We start from the raw sequence: 18,849 nt of genomic DNA, 5'->3' as shown, positions 1-18,849 counted from the left end.
AAAAAGATGAATTGCCGCTCACACAGATAAAATATAATACAATATGCACTTTTGCTACCCATAATTCAGTGCCAGTGTAATATTGTAACAGAACTAAAGCCCCCCCACACAAAGTCTATGCGTTTGACCCTGTGGCCTCAGTCTGCACTAATTTCCTGAAACAAGCTGAAATCAGACACTACAACAGGATGTCACGATCACACACAAGACGAGAAGACAGATCCAAGTGCAGTAGTTTATTGAAGGGTAATCCGTACTCACAGTCAGTCCAGGCAAGGGTCGAAAGTCCAATAAGGCAATCCAAAACACAAGACACGAACAGTAACAGGCAGGAACAGAAACGGAAGTGTGGGGACATTAACAAGGACTCCGTGACACATACTAAAACAGACAGGGTTATGTACACAGGGAAATGACAATGCTAATGGGGAATAGGCTGAGTGCAATGATAAACAAAGGATAGTGGGAAATGTAGTTCACTAGTGTGATGGACACCGTGAGGAAGGAGGACATCTAGTGGTGACCCAAGGAACATAAACCAGACACTGTGACATAACCCCCCCTCTACGGAGCGGCTACCAGACGCTCCAAGACCCACAAAAAACAAACAAAACAAAAGTCCAGGCGGGAGGTGGAATGGTGGAGGATCAGGGGGAGGGATGGAGGGCCAGGACCATGAAGGGGAACAGGAACAGGGGATGACAACTTAATCGGCGGCCGTGGCGAAGCAGACAGTCCATCGGGCGGCCAGGGCGGAGACGACAGTCCATCTGGCGGCCAGGACGGAGAGGACCCCTCGGGCGGCCACGGCGGTGAAGACCCCTCGGGCGGCCACGGCGGTGAAGACCCCTCGGGCGGCCACGGCGGTGAAGACCCCTCGGGTGGCCACGGCGGAGACGACCCCTCGGATGGCCATGGCGGAGACGACCCCTCGGGTGGCCACGGCGGAGACGACCAGGGTGAAGACGACCACTCGGGCGGCCATGGCGGAGACGACCAGGGTGAAGCCGACCACTCGGGCGGCCATGGCGGTGAAGACCAAGGCGGAACAGAGACAGACCCTGGCTCAGGAACTGCAACAGACACCACCGGCTCAGGAACTGCAACAGACACCACCGGCTCAGGAACTGCCACAGACACCACCGGCTCAGGAACTGCAACAGACACCACCGGCTCAGGAACTGCAACAGACACCACCGGCTCAGGAACTGCAACAGACACCACCGGCTCAGGAACTGCAACAGACACCACCGGCTCAGGAACTGCAACAGACACCACCGGCTCAGGAACTGCAACAGACGCCACCGGCTCAGGAACTGCAACAGACGCCACCGGCTCAGGAACTGCAACAGACACCACCGGCTCAGGAACTGCAACAGACACCACCGGCTCCGGAACTGCAACCGACGCCACCGGCTCAGGAACTGCAACAGACACCACCGGCTCAGGAACTGCAACCGACGCCACCGGCTCAGGAACTGCAACAGACACCACCGGCTCAGGAACTGCAACAGACACCACCGGCTCAGGAACTGCAACAGACACCACCGGCTCAGGAACTGCAACAGACACCACCGGCTCAGGAACTGCAACCGACGCCACCGGCTCAGGAACTGCAACCGACACCACCGGCTCAGGAACAGACACTAGTGGCTCAGGAACAGACACCAGCGGCTCGACGGTGGCCATCTTGTCTGAAGACACAGGTTCGGTGGCGGTCATCTTCTCCGAAGACACAGGCTCGGCAGACGTGACATGAACAGTCTCGGCGGCGGCAATCTTGTCCGAAGACACAGGCTCGGCAGACGTGACGTGAACAGTCTCTGTGGCGCCCATCTTGTCTGAAGACACAGGCTCGGCAGACGTGACGTGAACAGTCTCTGTGGCGGCCATCTTGTCCGAAGACACAGGCTCAGGAACAGTCTCTGGCTTGGCAGACGTAACGTGAAAAGTCTCTGGCTGGGCGGAACTCAAGTGCTTCCTCCAAGCGTGCAGAGCCACCAATGCGTAAAACCCAAAGACAGCTCTCCTGGCCGTGGCAGGACTGATGGTGGGCTGCTCCAGGACGACAGTGGGCTGCTCGGGCACGGCCTTCGGGCCGACATGCTTCCTCCATGCGTGCAGAACTGCCAATGTGTGGAACAGGAAGACAGCTTTCTTGGTCGTGGCAGGACTGATGCTGGGCTGCTCCAGGACGACCTCCGGGACAACAGCGTGCTGCACGGGGACGGCCTCCGGGACGACAGCGTGCTGCACGAGGACGGCCTCCGGGACGACAGCGTGCTGCACGGGGACGGCCTCCGGGACGACAGCGTGCTGCACCGGGACGGCCTCCGGGACGACAGCGTGCTGCACCGGGACGGCCTCCGGGACGACAGCGTGCTGCACCGGGACGGCCTCTGGGACGACAGCGGGCTGCACGGGGACGGCCTCTGGGATGACAGCAGGCTGCACGGGGACGACCTCTGGGGTGAGATCAGTCTCCGGACTGGCAGACTTGCGTCTCCTACCCCCTCTCCGTCTATGACGGCAAGACGGTGGCTCCGACCCGTCCCTCACCAGCCCAGAGTCGAAGGGGGACCATGGTGGAGAGTGGTGTTGGATTCCCTCTCGACCAACCACTCCTCTGCGACCTCCCCGGGTCCCACGAAAAATGACCAGACGGGTTCCCTCAAAACGCTCTCTCCTCTCCCGCTCGTTGACTGGGGAAGAGAAGTTCGCAAACATACTGCTGGATCCTTTTGTGTGACGGAGTCCTTCTGTCACGATCACACACAAGACGAGAAGACAGATCCAAGTGCAGTAGTTTATTGAAGGGTAATCCGTACTCACAGTCAGTCCAGGCAAGGGTCGAAAGTCCAATAAGGCAATCCAAAACACAAGACACGAACAGTAACAGGCAGGAACAGAAACGGAAGTGTGGGGACATTAACAAGGACTCCGTGACACATACTAAAACAGACAGGGTTATGTACACAGGGAAATGACAATGCTAATGGGGAATAGGCTGAGTGCAATGATAAACAAAGGATAGTGGGAAATGTAGTTCACTAGTGTGATGGACACCGTGAGGAAGGAGGACATCTAGTGGTGACCCAAGGAACATAAACCAGACACTGTGACACAGGAGCCCACGGGGTCTCGCTTTTTCCGGAACTTTCTCCCTCAGGATGTTCCCATAAATCACCAGCAGACAAACACACAACAGGTGCTGCTGGGAAAAGAGCTAACAGAGGGAACGGAACGAAGATGTACATGAATTACGGTTCGTTTGAAATGTATAATACTATACTATACTCCATGGGAGGTGTGTTAAAGGGATATTCCTCCCATAAATTAAAATTTACTCCATCTTCTTCCAGCCATCCCAGATGAGTGAGCCTTTATATGGTGCAGGGATGATGTATTTTTTTGTAGGCCAACCTGGAAGTCCAGCCCAATCTCATGAAAGTGCGTATCTACACGACGAATGTTATTTCTCGTGCCATTTATACGCCAAAAATAGTTTTCGCGTGCATATGATACACACTTTATGGCGTGTAATATGCACGCACTCCCCACCTCCAATCCTACCCAAGGGTTTTCAGTGCGTAGCATATGCACGCAAAAAACATTTTTGGCGTATACAGTAAATGGTACGAGAAATGACATTCGTGGTGTAGATACGCACTTTCATGAGATCAAGTGGCCGTACCATGGGTGCAGCAGCGTAATGATATGACGAAGCACCTGAAAATAGTCCCCAGCTCGGTAACTTCCAACATGACCGGGACTAAGTTTGTGTAGTTTTTAGGCGGCAAATTAGGTTTCCAAATAAATATGGTTCGGGATCAGCACCAAAGTAAATGTCATCTAAATCGTCTCTCACAAATGTCTCCATGCTACAAGGCACGCTCCCTGTGCAAGCAGGTCGTCACGTTGGTTTGTTGACGGCAAGTGCTTCGTCATATCATTACGCCTGCTGCACCCATGGTACGGCCGCACAGTTCCTTGATTCTTACGCCGGAATGAGAGTAGTTCCTAGCCATAGGCTTGGAAAATCGCAACTGTTCATTTTCCGTCGATCTTAGTACACGGTTAACTACAGAAGAGTCAAGTTTTAAATAGGAAAAATATTGAAACTCGTTGGTCATTTTGAAAGAAATGCTACTGGACTCATCAGAATAAAATTATCTATGCTAAGCTATGCTAAAACTGGTACCGTCAGACCCGGAGTTCGGCTGAATGGATTCGAAAACGGTAAAACTGTTTAACTCTGGGGGAGTTGTAAAATGAGCCTCTTTCCAAAAAAAGTGGAGTATCCCTTTAAGGGCGCATGCTTGGCCATAATGTAGCGTGTGCACAACACACATACACTTTGATTCTCTCATCTACACAGACGCAGCAGTTCATATGTTTGCAAACCATACATAATTACAAGGGAAAATATCACCACACGAGGGAAATCATTGTTGTGTCCATGAAGATGTGATAAAATAGGCATAAATCTAGCTTACACATTTACCCAAATTATTCAGGCTAACTGTAGTAATGACGGATCAAACCTGTTTGATCAATAGTGGCGAGACACATCGGTATATAAGGACATCTGACAGTGTGTTGTCCGTCAAGAACCATGAAACACAATTCTGAAGACTGCGAGATCACCGTTACCATCATGTAAGTGCGCCGGGCAAACCCGCCGTTATAATAGCAATCCGCCATGGAACAAGCGCGCCGGCGCTTAAAGGGAATGTGAGAGGACGCTCTGTTTGGTTTATTTCACGTTACGCCCAAACCACACCTATGAATAATGAAGCGACTTCAGACCAACACATTTTAGATTTGCATCGTGTGCAAGAGTCATTTATCCCTTTTAAAGGAGAGACTAGCTTCTGTGTGGCCAAAATCAGAGATAATGTCTGGATTGAAGACACACTGCCCTGACGATTCGACAAATCTTGACAAAAAGGCAGTCTTGAATCTCAATGGTGAATAAAACATGCTCTAATTGCAACCCATATATGACCCAGGAGACCATAATAACCAGTTTGAAATACTGGCCACCGTTAGTGTGAGGATAAAAGCTCTTCGCTCCATTCAGCTCTCCTGGTTTCTCTCATCTTGTGATTTGTCGTTTACTGTCAGAGTTAGCTGGAATATAAATGTGAGAGTAATCAAAAGCTGTCATATGTGCTTGAGAAATGTATTCCCTCCACTATGAGGCACATTATCTATGGGAAAAGAGGCTAGCAGCGCCTTTCAGGAGGCATTATCCACACAGAGGGACAAAATTGAGAATGATTACAGTGTCAGAGCGTGGTAATGTGAGCACTTGGCTTTTCAATAAACCATGCTGTTTTGTACTGTCATAAGAAAGTCCCATCTGACCCCGAGGAACACAATCTGTTCCATTATTAGGAAGTGGAAAAATATAACCTTCCTGGATTATGCAAGTCCTGCGTCTCTGGCTTCTGTTGCAAGAGAGGACTCATTTCAGTAACAGTGGGAGTTTGATGGACAGTCATTTCTTTGTATAAAACCAACACAAATCATTGAAGGTTTTAGGGGTGTTCACACTAGCTGTGTTCACATCCAAAGTTGCAATAAATGTTCGAATAAAACATTCACGAATAAAGCAGCGTTTCAATGTGTTCAAGAGAACAAAATCATTACTACTTCCTGGGAAACTGGTGCAAAATCTCTGTAATAAAAATGGAAATTGGTGCGATCAGGGAAGAAACAAGGCTGTCATTTCCTGCATCATGATAAATGACTGTATGCAATAAACGCTGTCATGTTATCCTGTGTTCGGATGCTGGTGTTTGGGAACGCAATCGCGTGAGACGCTTCTAATTAAAGCGGTGGTTGATTATGATTTGACTTTTCTAACTTTAGTTAGTGTTGTAATGTTGCTGTTTGATCATAAACAACATCTGCAAAGTTACAACGCTCAAAGTTCAAAGCAAAGGGAGATATTTGCTTTTAAAGAAATCACTTTTTAAGGACTACAACAAACGGCTGGTAGGAACTACACGACATTCCTCCCGGGTTAGTGACATCACCAACCCTAAAATTGACATAAGCCCCGCCCCCGGAACACGATTTATAGATTATCAAGACAGAATATGCTAATCAATGACTAGACGTTTTGATTGATTAAGTTTTAATCAATTTCCAGTGCATGTGTGTGTGTGTGAGGTAAAAGGACACGAGCTGTTGAAGCTCCGCCCCCTGTGCCGGGAGCAGCAGCTCATTTGCATTTAAAGGGACAGACACAAAACGGTGTGTTTTTGCTCACCCTCAAAAAGTGACAACTTTAACATGCTATATAAACATATCTGTGGGGTATTTTGAGCTAAAACTTCACACACACTCTCTGGGGACATCAGAGACTTATTTTACATCTTGTGAAAAGCGCATTATACCGCTCCTTTAAACCAAAATCATTTTGATGACAGACATTTCAGAATGATCAAACCAACATTTGAGATGCTGTGCTAAATCTTACATTAGCCTATAAGTGGACCTCAAAGAACATTATACTTTTTTTTTTAAATGCAGTTCATGACCCCTTTAAGTCTGCATCCATTGTGATTCTTATATGTGAGTAATTATAATAGAAAAGAGAGGTCATTAATAAATCAGTGAGTATAAGAGGGTTTAAGCACAGGGGATTGGGGTGACAGCACTTAAAATAGATTTAACTGTGGGGGTAGAGTTTGACCCCGTGACCCCACACCCCCTCTGACTGTAAAGCAAGACACTTTCCCCCTCTTTACAACCCTCCCTTATCATAAAGAAAGAGTGGAAGCCTCTCTCACTCTCCCTACCAATCCAGCTAAACGGTTGACTCATGTTTCTGTATTATCATCGCTATCTGAAGGTTTGTTTCACTCATAAAAAGGTTTTCAACAGACAGTGATGTTCTCCGATCAGTCATCTTCGAGACCATCACAATATTGGTATGTAGATCTCTTCAATCTTTAGTATTCAGTGCCCACTTTTGCTGAACCCCTCGCCCTACCCTCCCACTTACATCCTCCCACGACTCCATCTATTATGCATTGAATTCCCAGAAAGTCTTCTACATGATTAAATAATCACTCTTAATAAACAATAAAGCGACAATAGAGAAGGACTTTGTTATGAATAATTCCAAAAAATTGTTGGAGAACACAACATAGGCTACTTACTACATGCATCACAGTTAGAGAAAAAGAGAAAAAATATATTCAAAGTAAAATATATCACATACAATTATAAAAATAATTGTCTATATTCATTTAAACACTTCATGTGCAACCTGTACCTTTCAAGCCCACCTAAAAGAAATGCACATTTTCAAAAAATGCAAAAGAAAATGTAAAATGGTTAACATGCTTGATGTTTTCCCTTGTTAAAAAAAGTACTTCTGACAATAAGTACTTTTTTAACATGGGAAAACATCAAGCAAGCATGTTAACCATCTTACATTTTCTGTTGCATTTTTTGCAAATTCGTGACATTTCATTATATGCATATTTCAATAAAAATTCTTACATTTATGCACTTGGATTTTTGCATTTCTATGGCAATGTTATTATGTTATTATTATGCCAAATTGATTCTGTGCCATTTGAGTCATCAATAGACAAAACCACAATACAAGTAATAAGCAACAAGTCATTATGCATATGCCTTAATAACCTTAAATGTTGATTTAGTGGACATTACAGTTAAAACTGTTGATTTAGTGGACATTAGTTATTTAGCTCTGTGCTAGCTACAGTAATTAGCAAATTCTACAAAACCATGAGCACTTTTAATGTCGGAATCAAGTAATTACGGTAATTTCAACACCATGTGAATGCACCTTTACTTCAAGTATGCATAGACCGGAGATAGATGATATAAAAATTAATCTGAAGGTAATTAAAAAAAGTTGGTTTGTTGTTTTCAAAGTTGCAAGTAGACTTAAAAAGCTTAATGAATGCACTAAACCGTGCATGGCTTTGGCTGATCTATACAGGAGGAGTGGCAGGCACATTTACTATGACCCAGAACTACAGTGACAGACACTGGGATCTGTTTCAAAGCTGCCGAGGACCAACTTCACTGAAGCCATACTGAGAACACAAAGAATACAGTTAACATGTCTTGTCTTCTGTTCCCTGAGTATAAAGAATAAATAATTAATCTGGTCTCCGCTTCCACACAGAAGCTTGTTTGCCAGCCCCACGCTACACCCGAGCAGGGGAGAAAATGATACGCTGTGCTTGGAAAACACTGGAGTCATTTTACCCCACGCGTTCCAATACACAGAAATATGCGCAGACTTTGAATAGGAGATCTTTTGCAGTGACAAATACAAGACTGTCTTGTTTGCAAAGCCTAACCTTTCCCAAGTGTGTGTCGTCGTCTGACATTTATTTCGCTATAATGTGATTCTCCATGTGGGGGCGTCTAGTAGAGCCAAACACAGGTCATGTAAACATGCAGGTAATATAACAGTGTGTTATGAATATATGATGATAAATCTATTTGCTTTTTGAGATAAATCAGTACTGTAGAGATATCAAATGGGTTATTATGGGTTGAACCTCGAGGTATTTCAAAGCTGGCAGATTTAGAGACAAAGATGGGACACACAATCATTCTAGGTACATATTTATCTGGTTAACGTCTATGAATAATATTTGGATTTGGGGAAATGTTGAATATGACATGAGTAAGAGTGGTTGTTAAGGGTTCAGCACACATGCACCGAGATACATTTACCAGCCTACAAAGTCAGTACGCTGTCAACATGCACTCTTAGAAGAAAAGGTTCTATATAGAACCTTAAAAGGTTCTATGGGCGCTTCGTATTTGGAACCCCTAAAAGGTTCTATATACAGAACCCTTTTTTTAAGGGTTTTTAAGAACCAAAAGGGTTCTTTCTTGTCATTATATAACCTTTTTAGCATAGAAGGTTCTTTGGAGTTGAGTAAAGAACCCTATGGTTCTATATAGAACCCCAATGAACCCTTTTTTTCTAAGAGTGTAGAACCTTTTAGGGGTTCCAAATACGAAGCGCCTATAGAAACTTTTAAGGTTCTATATAGAACCTTTTCTTCTAAGAGTGTGTGTTTGAATGTGTTTTTTGACTTACTATACTTACCTCTGAACATAGAGCAGGCACTTCTGTACAGACGAACCCCTAAATACTCCACATTCCCTCCATTTGCTTTTTTATGCCACTCTTTGGATATGTAATGCATTTCAACTATCTGCCAAACTCCACACCATATAGACTATGTGACTAATAAATGTATTGTGTGTGTGTGTGTGTGTGTGTGTGTGTGTGTGTGTGTGGCCTATAGGCTACACATAGGCTACATTTTATTTAAGGTGTCTTTGTTACACTGTAATTATAGATTAAGTAATTTACTGACATGTACTTAGATTAGGGTCTGGTTTTGTTAAGAGAGAGTTGCATTGCATATAATTATGTCTAATTTATATATGATATATTATTATTATTAAAACTCAACCAGAGTTAAAAGACAACTGTAGTCACTGCCACTGTTAAAAAAAACCACACAGTTCATGAGAATTAAGAAAAGTAATTCCGAAAAGTGAAACTTCTTCGCCTGGTTCCGTTCAAACGTGCACCTGCTCTCAACAAAGAACGAGACAAATAATCACTTACTTCAGTTCCTGACTCTGAGTTTGCTTATAATTCCGCTTTGGGTAAAAAGTCTTGACTGTTTTCATGTAGGCTAAACATAATGCATGTATTTTCCTCTACACACGCGTCTCCAGGCTTCTCCTTCCCATGTAAAGCAGTGTTTACTGTGTGTGTGTGTGTGTGTGTGTGTGTGTGTGTGTGTGTGTGTTAACTGTAGTCTCCGCTCTCATTCAAAAGCTCGGGACTGACCGGAGTCAACAGGAGCGGCCGCAAAAACAGGAACGGATTCTGAGGAACGGACTGATAACGACCGACCCAAATCGGTTAGTAGGCTACTAGTAATAATAACTTGTTCCTAAAAGCGTATATTTTTTTAACACCAACACTCAGACATTGAGAAATTACACGTGGACTTTGAAAGGTGTTTAAAAAGTCAAGTAATTGTTAAAAACTTTAACATTAATTTTATATAGCACAATTAAAACAACAGAAGTTGACCAATGTGCTTTACAATGTCACAGAAAAAAAAGAAGAGACAAATTGATTACACATTAGCCCTACTTACATGCATAATTACACTGTTAAATGGACACCTTAAAATAAATAAATAAATAAATAAATAACAAAAAAAAGTAGACTATTTGAAATGAAGACTTGTTACAATAATAAATAAAATAGTAAAAAAAAAAAATTAACTAATAATATAAACATAGTAATGTAAATAAACGCATGTGTTAAAAGTATTTATTCAATATTTTATTCAGTTATTATAGTAGGTAACACTTTATTTTAAGGTGTCAGTGTAGTGTAATTGTGCATTTAAGTGTGTAATAATAATTCACAACATATAGGGTTAGTTGTGTGTAATTAAGTAGAATTTAGTTATTACTACATATGTAACGTGTAACAAGGACACGGCAAAATAAAGTGTTACCTTATGTTTTGAAAGAAATTTTTATTTTTGTTCATTTGAACAAAACCTAGCATGAGAGAGACGTAACATCAGTCGAGGAGCTCATACATCCACGTGTAGACTTTGCTCCACCGAGGAGAGAGGAGTTCAGTTCTCTTCTGTTCTCTCCCACATGAACACAAAGGGCATATTTTCCTGCCACACATCTCTCATCCATCACTCCTTCCACAGTTTCCACAGGTTTTTCCCGTGTAACCGCCCATGTGCCGAGTCTCAGGTCAAAGTCTGCTAGACTCAGACCCAATGCACCTTACAATTCAAACCGGCTGTCCAATTACAGTCCAGCATCTCTGCCACAGTCACAAGGGACATTTGCACAAAAAAAGAGAGAAAGGAGGGGCAGGACCCCCCCCCCCCCCCCCCTCCCCACGCCCATTAGAATAGATAGACTATTGCCACTGAGAACTGAGGAGAAAAACAAAACCCTACCAGAGGACCAGCGCTCTCACTGCTGAGGGCCATCAGAGGTTATCAAGCTCAGATTAACCAGCCTGAGACTATTCTCTGTTATTAGCGGAGACTGCTATTCGTTAATCGAATCTTCTTCATTCGGTGGAGAAAATGAAACCACCAGGAATCACTCAGAGACAACAGTACAACATAAGGACACTGACTAATTTAGTTGTTACATGCAGAACTAATATCTTGTTTAATATTTTTTATTCATATATATGTTGGATGTGATAAATCGCAATTAATTGATATATATATATATATATAATTAATTTGTGTTTATATATACATGTACAGATATGTAAACGTGTGTGTGTGTGTATGTTGGATGTGATAAATCCCAATTAATTGAGATATATATAATATATCATTTCTTTGTGTTTATATATACATGTACACATATGTAAACACGTGTGTGTGTGTGTGTGTTTGGTGTGTTGGATGTGATAAATCGCAATTAATTGAGATACCGGTATATATAATATATGTAAATATATATATACACATATGTACACACGTACACACACACACGTACACACACACACACACACACACGTACACACACACACGTGTTTACATATGTGTACGTATACATATAAACAAAGAAATGCACACACATTATAAACAAACTTTTATGTTAGATGCAATTAAGTTATATGATGACACTAATGCAGTGTATATATATATATACATACAATATATTGTTTCAAAGCAGCTTCACATTACGGTAATAAACAGGAAAATAGCAGTGTTAACGTTGTAAAATGCATCAATTATTAAACAAATTTGATTTCAGCTGCAAAGCTCTAAGATAAATGTCATTATTCAGCTCAATGTTGCTTTTAATTCAGTTCAATATCAGTGTCACTGTTGCAAAGTTCATTAAATGAATCTGTTCAGTATAAGCAGCTGTACAGAAGACAATGGTGGCATTATTCGGCTCAGTTTGATAACAGTGTCGATGTTGCAAAAGTCAGCTCAGATTTAGTTGTTATCTAACAGTGTCAGTGCGGTGACACCGCCAGCTTATTCTTCTCTTCTAGCCTTCTTGTCCTGTCTCGAAGGCCTTTAGGACCCTGAGGAGGAGGAACCCCTCGTGTTTCTATAGTAATGGGGATCCTCATTGTCTCTCGGTAGACCCCCACTGCCGTGTCATCGTGACAAAGCACTCCCCCAAATCCCCAGGGAAACAGAAAACCCGAGATGTCTGTGGGATATATGGATTTATGGGAGGAGGGAAGAGTACAAAGGCTTTCCGGTTGTCAGGAATATTATGACGGCAGCATGAATAATGTGACGGATTATTCAACACGGATGGTGTTAGGAGTCCTCATGTTGGGCTAATAAGGACATGAAGAAACACACAGGTTAAAGTAATAATAACACATGGAAGTTTCTCACGTGAAAGTGTAATAGTGCTGCTTCCCTTAGGATAAATATTGTATAAAATACTCAAAACCAAACATCCTTGCACGATGCATAACCAACCTTGAATATTTCACTTCTCTTTAGTACGTGACGTCCATTTGAAGAGTTTCTTTAGAGAGACGAGCATCATGTTGTTCCTCCAGACTTCAGAAACTCTCTCCCAGCGACTGTCTTCCTTCCACAGGCCTTTCCCTTTCTTCTCCGCCTTCCTCTCGGCCCTCATCAAGCGCTTATAGAGACTCCAGGAGGCCCGAGAGTGAGGATCCAGACCCACCAGAGGAGAAGTCCTCGCCAAACCAAGCCTCAACACTTCCTCATTCACACAAGTGTTAAAGAGTGAGCCCTACGAGTGAAGCACAGTATGACTGATAACATAACAGATGTAACATTAATCATTTATATAATCATTTATTTTATTACAAGGTACCCCACATTTAGTTTTCATTGATTTTTCCATGTTTTTATAGTTGTTTTTTATTACTAGATTAACCATTTAACTTAATTTTTGACAAAATTTAAATGTTTTGGTTTTGTATAATTTTTTACTTCATTGGAATGGTACGAAACATGGTAAAAGTTTTGGCACTTGCTATGTGAACACACACACACACACACACACACACACACACACACACACACACACACACACACACACACACACACACACACACACGTCAAAAAGTAATTTCCTAGTGAAAACTTTTGGTACTGCGCCCAAACAAATTTTTTTAGATATCAACCTCAAATTTAGAACGCTTTGGAAAATATATATTTTACATTGAATATATATTTATATTTTATATTGAAAATAGTATTTTTGTGCATTTTTCATAACAAAACACTTAAAAAAAATTACTTGGCAATGATCTGCCAAGTGTCTTCTTTTAAAAAGAAGTGGTTAACAGGTAATATCTGGATTATAACCACTGCATAAATATATACCTTAGTACCATACAATCCCCTAAAAATACAAAATGTCAAATAAAAACATAATTAAAATAAAATATAGTAAAGTATAATAAACATTCTTTTCATTAAAATAAAAAATAAAATTGGTCATTTTTGACCAACATTGTTAAAAATGTAACATTTCTACACCAGGAAAAGTAATGCAAATTAATAATATCGCATAACTCCATGGCCATTTTTTAACATTCCAATAATATTATATTTTTCTAAATTTGTTAAAATAATATTTATCTAGCAAAAAATAACGGGACTTGTTGTGTACAATTGGGCCTTACAGTTAAAAAGACTGAAAACCACTGCTCCGCTTTTCCTAGGCATTAAAGCCTCTCATTTGTGACCAGCTTTCCCGGTGTGATCTGACTGTGCGCTGATCTGCACATCTCACTCACCCTGTTAACAGACACTAGGCAGTGCAGGCTCTGGTTCTGGCGAGCGATCAGTCGGAGCCACAGCGTCTCTGCCGGTTCCAGCTGTTGAGCGATCCAGGCGTGCCCTTCAGAGGTCATCTCCACTCCGGCCAGACGGACGTCCAGGAGCGGCACGGACTGACCTGCTGAAGTCAGGAGGAGTCGGCACAACCGCTCGATCAACGAGAGGATTTCAAAGTGCTTTTACCATGAGAAAATACTTTACGGAGCAGTGAGCCTTATAAAGGGTTTAAAGTTCCTTCTGTGGAGAAAATCAAGTACATACAGTAGTAAAGTCAAGTCAAGTCATCTTCATTTATATAGCGCTTTTAACAATGTAGATTGTCCCAAAGCTGCCCTACAGAGACAAACGTATAATTAAAGGTAACAGATTGTGTAACGCATTACTTTTAAAATTACAACTAAATATATGAGTTACTTGTTCAAAAAACTTTTTATTTTTTACATTTATTTAGATGGGACAGTGCATATTAATGAACGTACAATCGAAGTTGACGTAAATACGTCGGATTTAACACAATGCTAATTTCCATCCGTGGTCCCAGACATACAAAAAAACAACAACATGCATAACAACTAATAAACATATAGAGCTAAAAAAACATTAAAAGTACCTATACTATATAAAATACTAATAGTAATACTTATTTAAGGTGCGGAAATGCCTGTGCATAGACATCCCATGCTTGTTACTGTATAAAAATATTAATAAATCTACCTATCGAAATCTACCTTTTTACCTAATGTTCACTTTTTGGATTATTATTCAGCCATCTTTTAAGCTGTTTAGAGAGGACATTTTGTGGAAACGTAGACTTTCTAAAAAGTACTTCACAGTCCCCTGACCCCCTGATCCCCCATTAAATGACCTATAGATAAGACAGCTACTTTTAAAAACTTTAAGATTTTCAAAACTTAGGAATTGATACTTCTCTAGAATTGAACAAAAGAGAAACGACTGTGGACTGTGGTTTCCTATCAAATAGCTTTACTGCTTTTTTATAAAGTTGATCAATGGGTTTTAATGCAGTGACACTAGCTAATGACCAGACTGTGAAGCAGTATTCAATGTGAGAAATAAAATCATACAATGGAGATAGGATTGGCAGCCTTTGTTGTAATGAAAGACCTAATTTGTTTGTAATTTTGTAAATTAAATTGTATAGCTTTGGTTATGTTTGTTATGTGCTTTGTGAAATTGAGGTTTGAATCTAGTATAACCCCATAGTTAATAACTCAAGTAACTTTGTTTTCGCCTTTATTGCTCCTGTCCCCATTTTGAGATAAATCAGGAGTAAGTGCAGAGGCGTTGTGTGTGTGAACATGATGGTTATCAGTCAAAAATAATAACTAACATTTAGAATTAAATTGTAATTTCAGTTAAATTTTCATGTTGAGCTTAATTAAATATACAAGTACACTTGAAATTAACGCTAAGTTAAGTGAACTTTATTGTTTAAGTACATTAAATAATCGTCAAGTTCGGTGAACTAAACCATTTAAGTCAAGTCTACATAAGCACCAAGTTAAGTAAACTTAAATATGCACGTTTGGGGAGACCCCATTACTCAATTAAATTGAGGGAACGAGTTTAATCAAATTAATTGAGTTCAATCAACTTATTAGGTATTTTCAGTGTAAATCTAGACTAAATATGAGCATGTATTAACTCATCTCACTTACGCAAACACAGATTCAGTATTCCTCAAAATTATTAAAGTCCCCCTGTGGTGAAAATCCAGCTTTTAATGTTGTTTATGTGTCTATGTGGTGTTTTTAATCTGCTTTAAGACACACCATGTGTAAATTCATAAGTCGACAGCATTGCTGAGTATTTTCTGCTTAAAACTGCAGTGAACCAAAGACAGTCTCAAAAACACGGTTTGAAATCGCTGGACGTCACACACTACCTTGCAACCAATCAGATCAACGTGTGATCGTCAACCAGTGGATCTCTGAGTGAGTGAGTGAGGAGGCGGGGCTCATTTGCATATTCATAGAACCACGCATACTAAATGAGGCAAGGGTGTCGAGTTACATTCAAGATATTTTAAGGCATAAAGAAGGAAAAAAACGCTTAAATATGTCATTTTGGTGATCAAAGATGAGTTTTAAGCGATAAAATAATTGACTAGTACAGGGGGACTTTAAAGAAAGGCTCTTTGAGGTCTGAGGGGACCGTTATGTGAGCAAGACCAATATGCTTTCCTGATTTGAGTAGGAGAAAGCTAGATACGTCCATATGGTACAAGCACCACAGGTCAAGCTTAACACGGCCATCTGTGGATCACAGTGACATTGACAGATATAATCCCCTTATCCAACTGGTATAGTGTTAGAAAAAGCACATTTAGATCACATCTAAACTCATTTTGAAGGCATGGCTGGTGCATAATTGAATTACACTGACTGCCTCCCTTCACTAACTGGTTTACTGAAATATGATCTTGTAAATGTGCAAATGTTAATAACCCGGCAGCAATTTGAATCAGTTCTGAAACTAAATGAATGTGCATTTTGCAAGATTTAGAGTCAAACATTAGGGCGACGGGAGAGAAGAATCTGACTTATGCCTCACTGACTGAAGTTAAAAGACTAATAAGTTGAATGGGCTTTGATCCAACGTCTACAAGCACGACAACAGCAGCAAGAAGACAAAAACTTCTCTACATTTTCCGACACAGCAGGAGATACACAATTATGAAAACTGTTTCTAAGAGAAATGTGCTTTTAAAGATTGAGTTATAATTGAGAGCAGCTGTTCAGATGAACGCGGTGGTCCCTGTGACAGCTGTGAAATAAATGTGCAGGCCTACTGATAAAACATTTAATTAAAGTGTGTGCGGGGGTCATGTGTGTCCTTACGTTTAGTAAGCAGACGACTGAGCAAAGGGACATAAATTGGAAGGTGTTCCACTTCGAGCCCGTTCTCTGTGATATTTCTCAGTCTTCCTCTGATGCTGATGTTTCTCTCAATGAACCGAGCTGGAATATCAGTGGCAGAGCCGAATTTTGTAATCTGCAGAACAAACACGGAAAAAATAAAACATTGATATCATTCCAGGGCATCGGGAGAGAGCCTCTGCTGGTGAATGCCAGAACTACATCATCACACCGACAGATGGCTTTCCCCATTAACAACTATTTAAAAGTAGCTGTTTTTTTTATATCAGAACCTGATATTACCTGACAGATACAGTAAATCGGTAGTCATAATCAGGATTGGCAAGTCTTTGTCAGTTTCTTGAACGAGGAAAAATCTGAGAATTCACTAGTTGATTGGTTTGTTGAATCGTTTAATGGTTTGAGTGCAAACAGTCCGGAAGTAAAAACTCCATATTTCTACAGAAGTAAATTGATTTTCAATGATAACTTATAAATCGTTAAATACATGTGAGGTACGATGTTGTTATTTCAGCTTATTTAAATAAAAAAAATCATGTTTGACAGCGGAATTGACCCTTCGCAAGGGAGCTTGATTGACAGGTGATCTGACCAATCATACTTCGCCATCCGCCATTTTGTCCGACAAAGCAGTCAGGCGAGTTAGTAGATTAACATGGGAGGATTTGAATGGAAGGATTTTGAGTGTACTGACGCCAAATTTGCACAGTTAAAACAACATTCCTTCTGATGTTCATTCATGTTTATTTGATGCTATAAATGAACTAGAAGGAAGAGATGATCGGTTCACGAGCAGCTTTAACTGAGGCTCTACAGCGATCTGTCACGACACATTAAAGAGCCACAAAACGAGATTTATTGTTTAAATTTCTTTATATAAAATGTCCAAATTTGAAAGGTGAGACTTTTTTTAATATCAAAAGTAACCTAAAAGTAAGCTGGTCTGTCAGTGTGTTGTCAGTCTCCTCTCTGGTCCGCGATGTATTTTTCACTGCTTGAGAACATGGTGTGGCGTGAGAGTGGTGTAGCTTGTCGGACATAGCAACAGTAACTAAAGGGAGCGGGTGTTTGCGAACGGTCAATTCCTGGTGAAAAACTACATTACCCATTATGCTGTACAATAAAGTAATTTAACCAAAAAAGCAACACTCTCCAAAATAGCTCTTTAGCTCACTTAGTACACACAGTCTTATCTTTTTTTTTATCTGATTTTTCTAAACTTTTTTTGCTCCAAATCAAAGTTTGTGTTGTGAAAAACAGCAGACTTGGCAAGCCTGGTCATGATATATAAAACTTGTGTTTGTGAGAGCCAGACAGAAGAAAGTTTAGTGTTATAAATGTAAATAAAATTAAAATAAATATATAATCAATTTAAACTGCGGGATTTACGATGCTGATGATGACAAGTGTGTGAAAAGTGTCCACGCGTGTTATCCAATCAGTACAACGGGAGACGACGCTCTGCCAACCTCAACCAATAGCGTGAGTTTGGGGCGTGGCTACTGTTTTTTGTTTACATATAATACCAGCTGTTCACTCATTCAAACACAAAAACAGAAAGCATCAGTGCACTTTACTCGAGCACACAGAGACCACTGGCATCTCGACTGTCAGGAACTGCGTGGAAGAAAAGCGCTGTTGTGCATTTACCAGCCTGATGCTCCTCGCTATGATGAGAAACCCCGCGATGCCAAGACATGTGCTGATGTTCTGTTGATGAAATATTCGCAAGTCACACGATAAAACAATATAACACTGTGTCCTGCATTAGCAAGCTGGCATTTATAGCTTGTGGTTCACAAACTCACTATCTAGAGTCATATTTCTGCATGTATTGGTCAGATATGCTACTTACCCGGACAAGAGTTAAGTTATCGTCAGCAAACTGTGATATATGAGCAATGACATTTTTAGAGGGTTTATCATCCTCGTTCACGTCTGCAGTATCTGAACCTGACGGCATGTTGTTTATAGAGGAAAAACTACAAAATAAAGCCCCGCCCACTGTTAAAGGGTAGCATGCTAGGCCAAAAATAGACAAAAGCGTTTTTATTTCACATACA

General features: G+C 41.2%; 2 protein-coding genes across 3 annotated transcripts in view; both read right to left on the bottom strand.

Moving 5' to 3' along the window:
* plch1 (phospholipase C, eta 1) overlaps positions 1-9,791 on the bottom strand; it is a 115,853-nt gene extending 106,062 nt beyond the window's left edge. Inside the window, exon 1 of the mRNA XM_079621614.1 lies at positions 9,653-9,791. The gene's annotated coding sequence lies outside the window, so the exon portion shown is untranslated. The remainder of the gene's footprint in view (positions 1-9,652) is intronic.
* Positions 9,792-11,558: 1,767 nt separating this feature from the next.
* On the bottom strand, positions 11,559-18,804 carry c18h3orf33 (c18h3orf33 homolog (H. sapiens)). 2 transcript variants are annotated; one of them, XM_079621012.1, is made up of 6 exons: positions 18,642-18,804; positions 18,437-18,496; positions 16,748-16,901; positions 13,844-14,007; positions 12,546-12,828; positions 11,559-12,397 (listed from the first exon to the last, which is right to left on the bottom strand). In XM_079621012.1, the coding sequence occupies exons 1-5, from the start codon at positions 18,747-18,749 to the stop codon at positions 12,556-12,558; spliced, it is 759 nt and encodes a 252-aa protein (XP_079477138.1). In that variant the 5' UTR covers positions 18,750-18,804; the 3' UTR covers positions 11,559-12,397; positions 12,546-12,555. The 2 variants fall into 2 exon arrangements, with proteins under 2 accessions (XP_079477138.1, XP_079477139.1); XM_079621013.1 differs by having other exon boundaries at positions 11,678-12,397; positions 13,844-14,004; positions 18,642-18,763.
* Positions 18,805-18,849: the final 45 nt, after the last annotated feature.

Source organism: Phoxinus phoxinus, assembly GCF_949152265.1.
Source record: "Phoxinus phoxinus genome assembly, chromosome: 8".
Classification (NCBI taxonomy): domain Eukaryota; kingdom Metazoa; phylum Chordata; class Actinopteri; order Cypriniformes; family Leuciscidae; genus Phoxinus; species Phoxinus phoxinus.
This window is presented reverse-complemented; position numbering and strand designations above follow the sequence as displayed.

What these genes read in the sequence shown, in the direction of transcription:
- c18h3orf33 (XM_079621012.1), bottom strand. Translation starts at nt 18,749, where the DNA reads ATGCCGTCAGGTTCAGATACTGCAGACGTGAACGAGGATGATAAACCC. An exon ending in TAGCGAGGAGCATCAGGCTG is followed by an intron (nt 16,902 to 18,436) that starts GTAAATGCACAA and finishes TTTGTTCTGCAG; the next exon opens with ATTACAAAATTCGGCTCTGC. An exon ending in GCCTAGTGTCTGTTAACAGG is followed by an intron (nt 12,829 to 13,843) that starts GTGAGTGAGATG and finishes CTTCACTCGTAG; the next exon opens with GGCTCACTCTTTAACACTTG.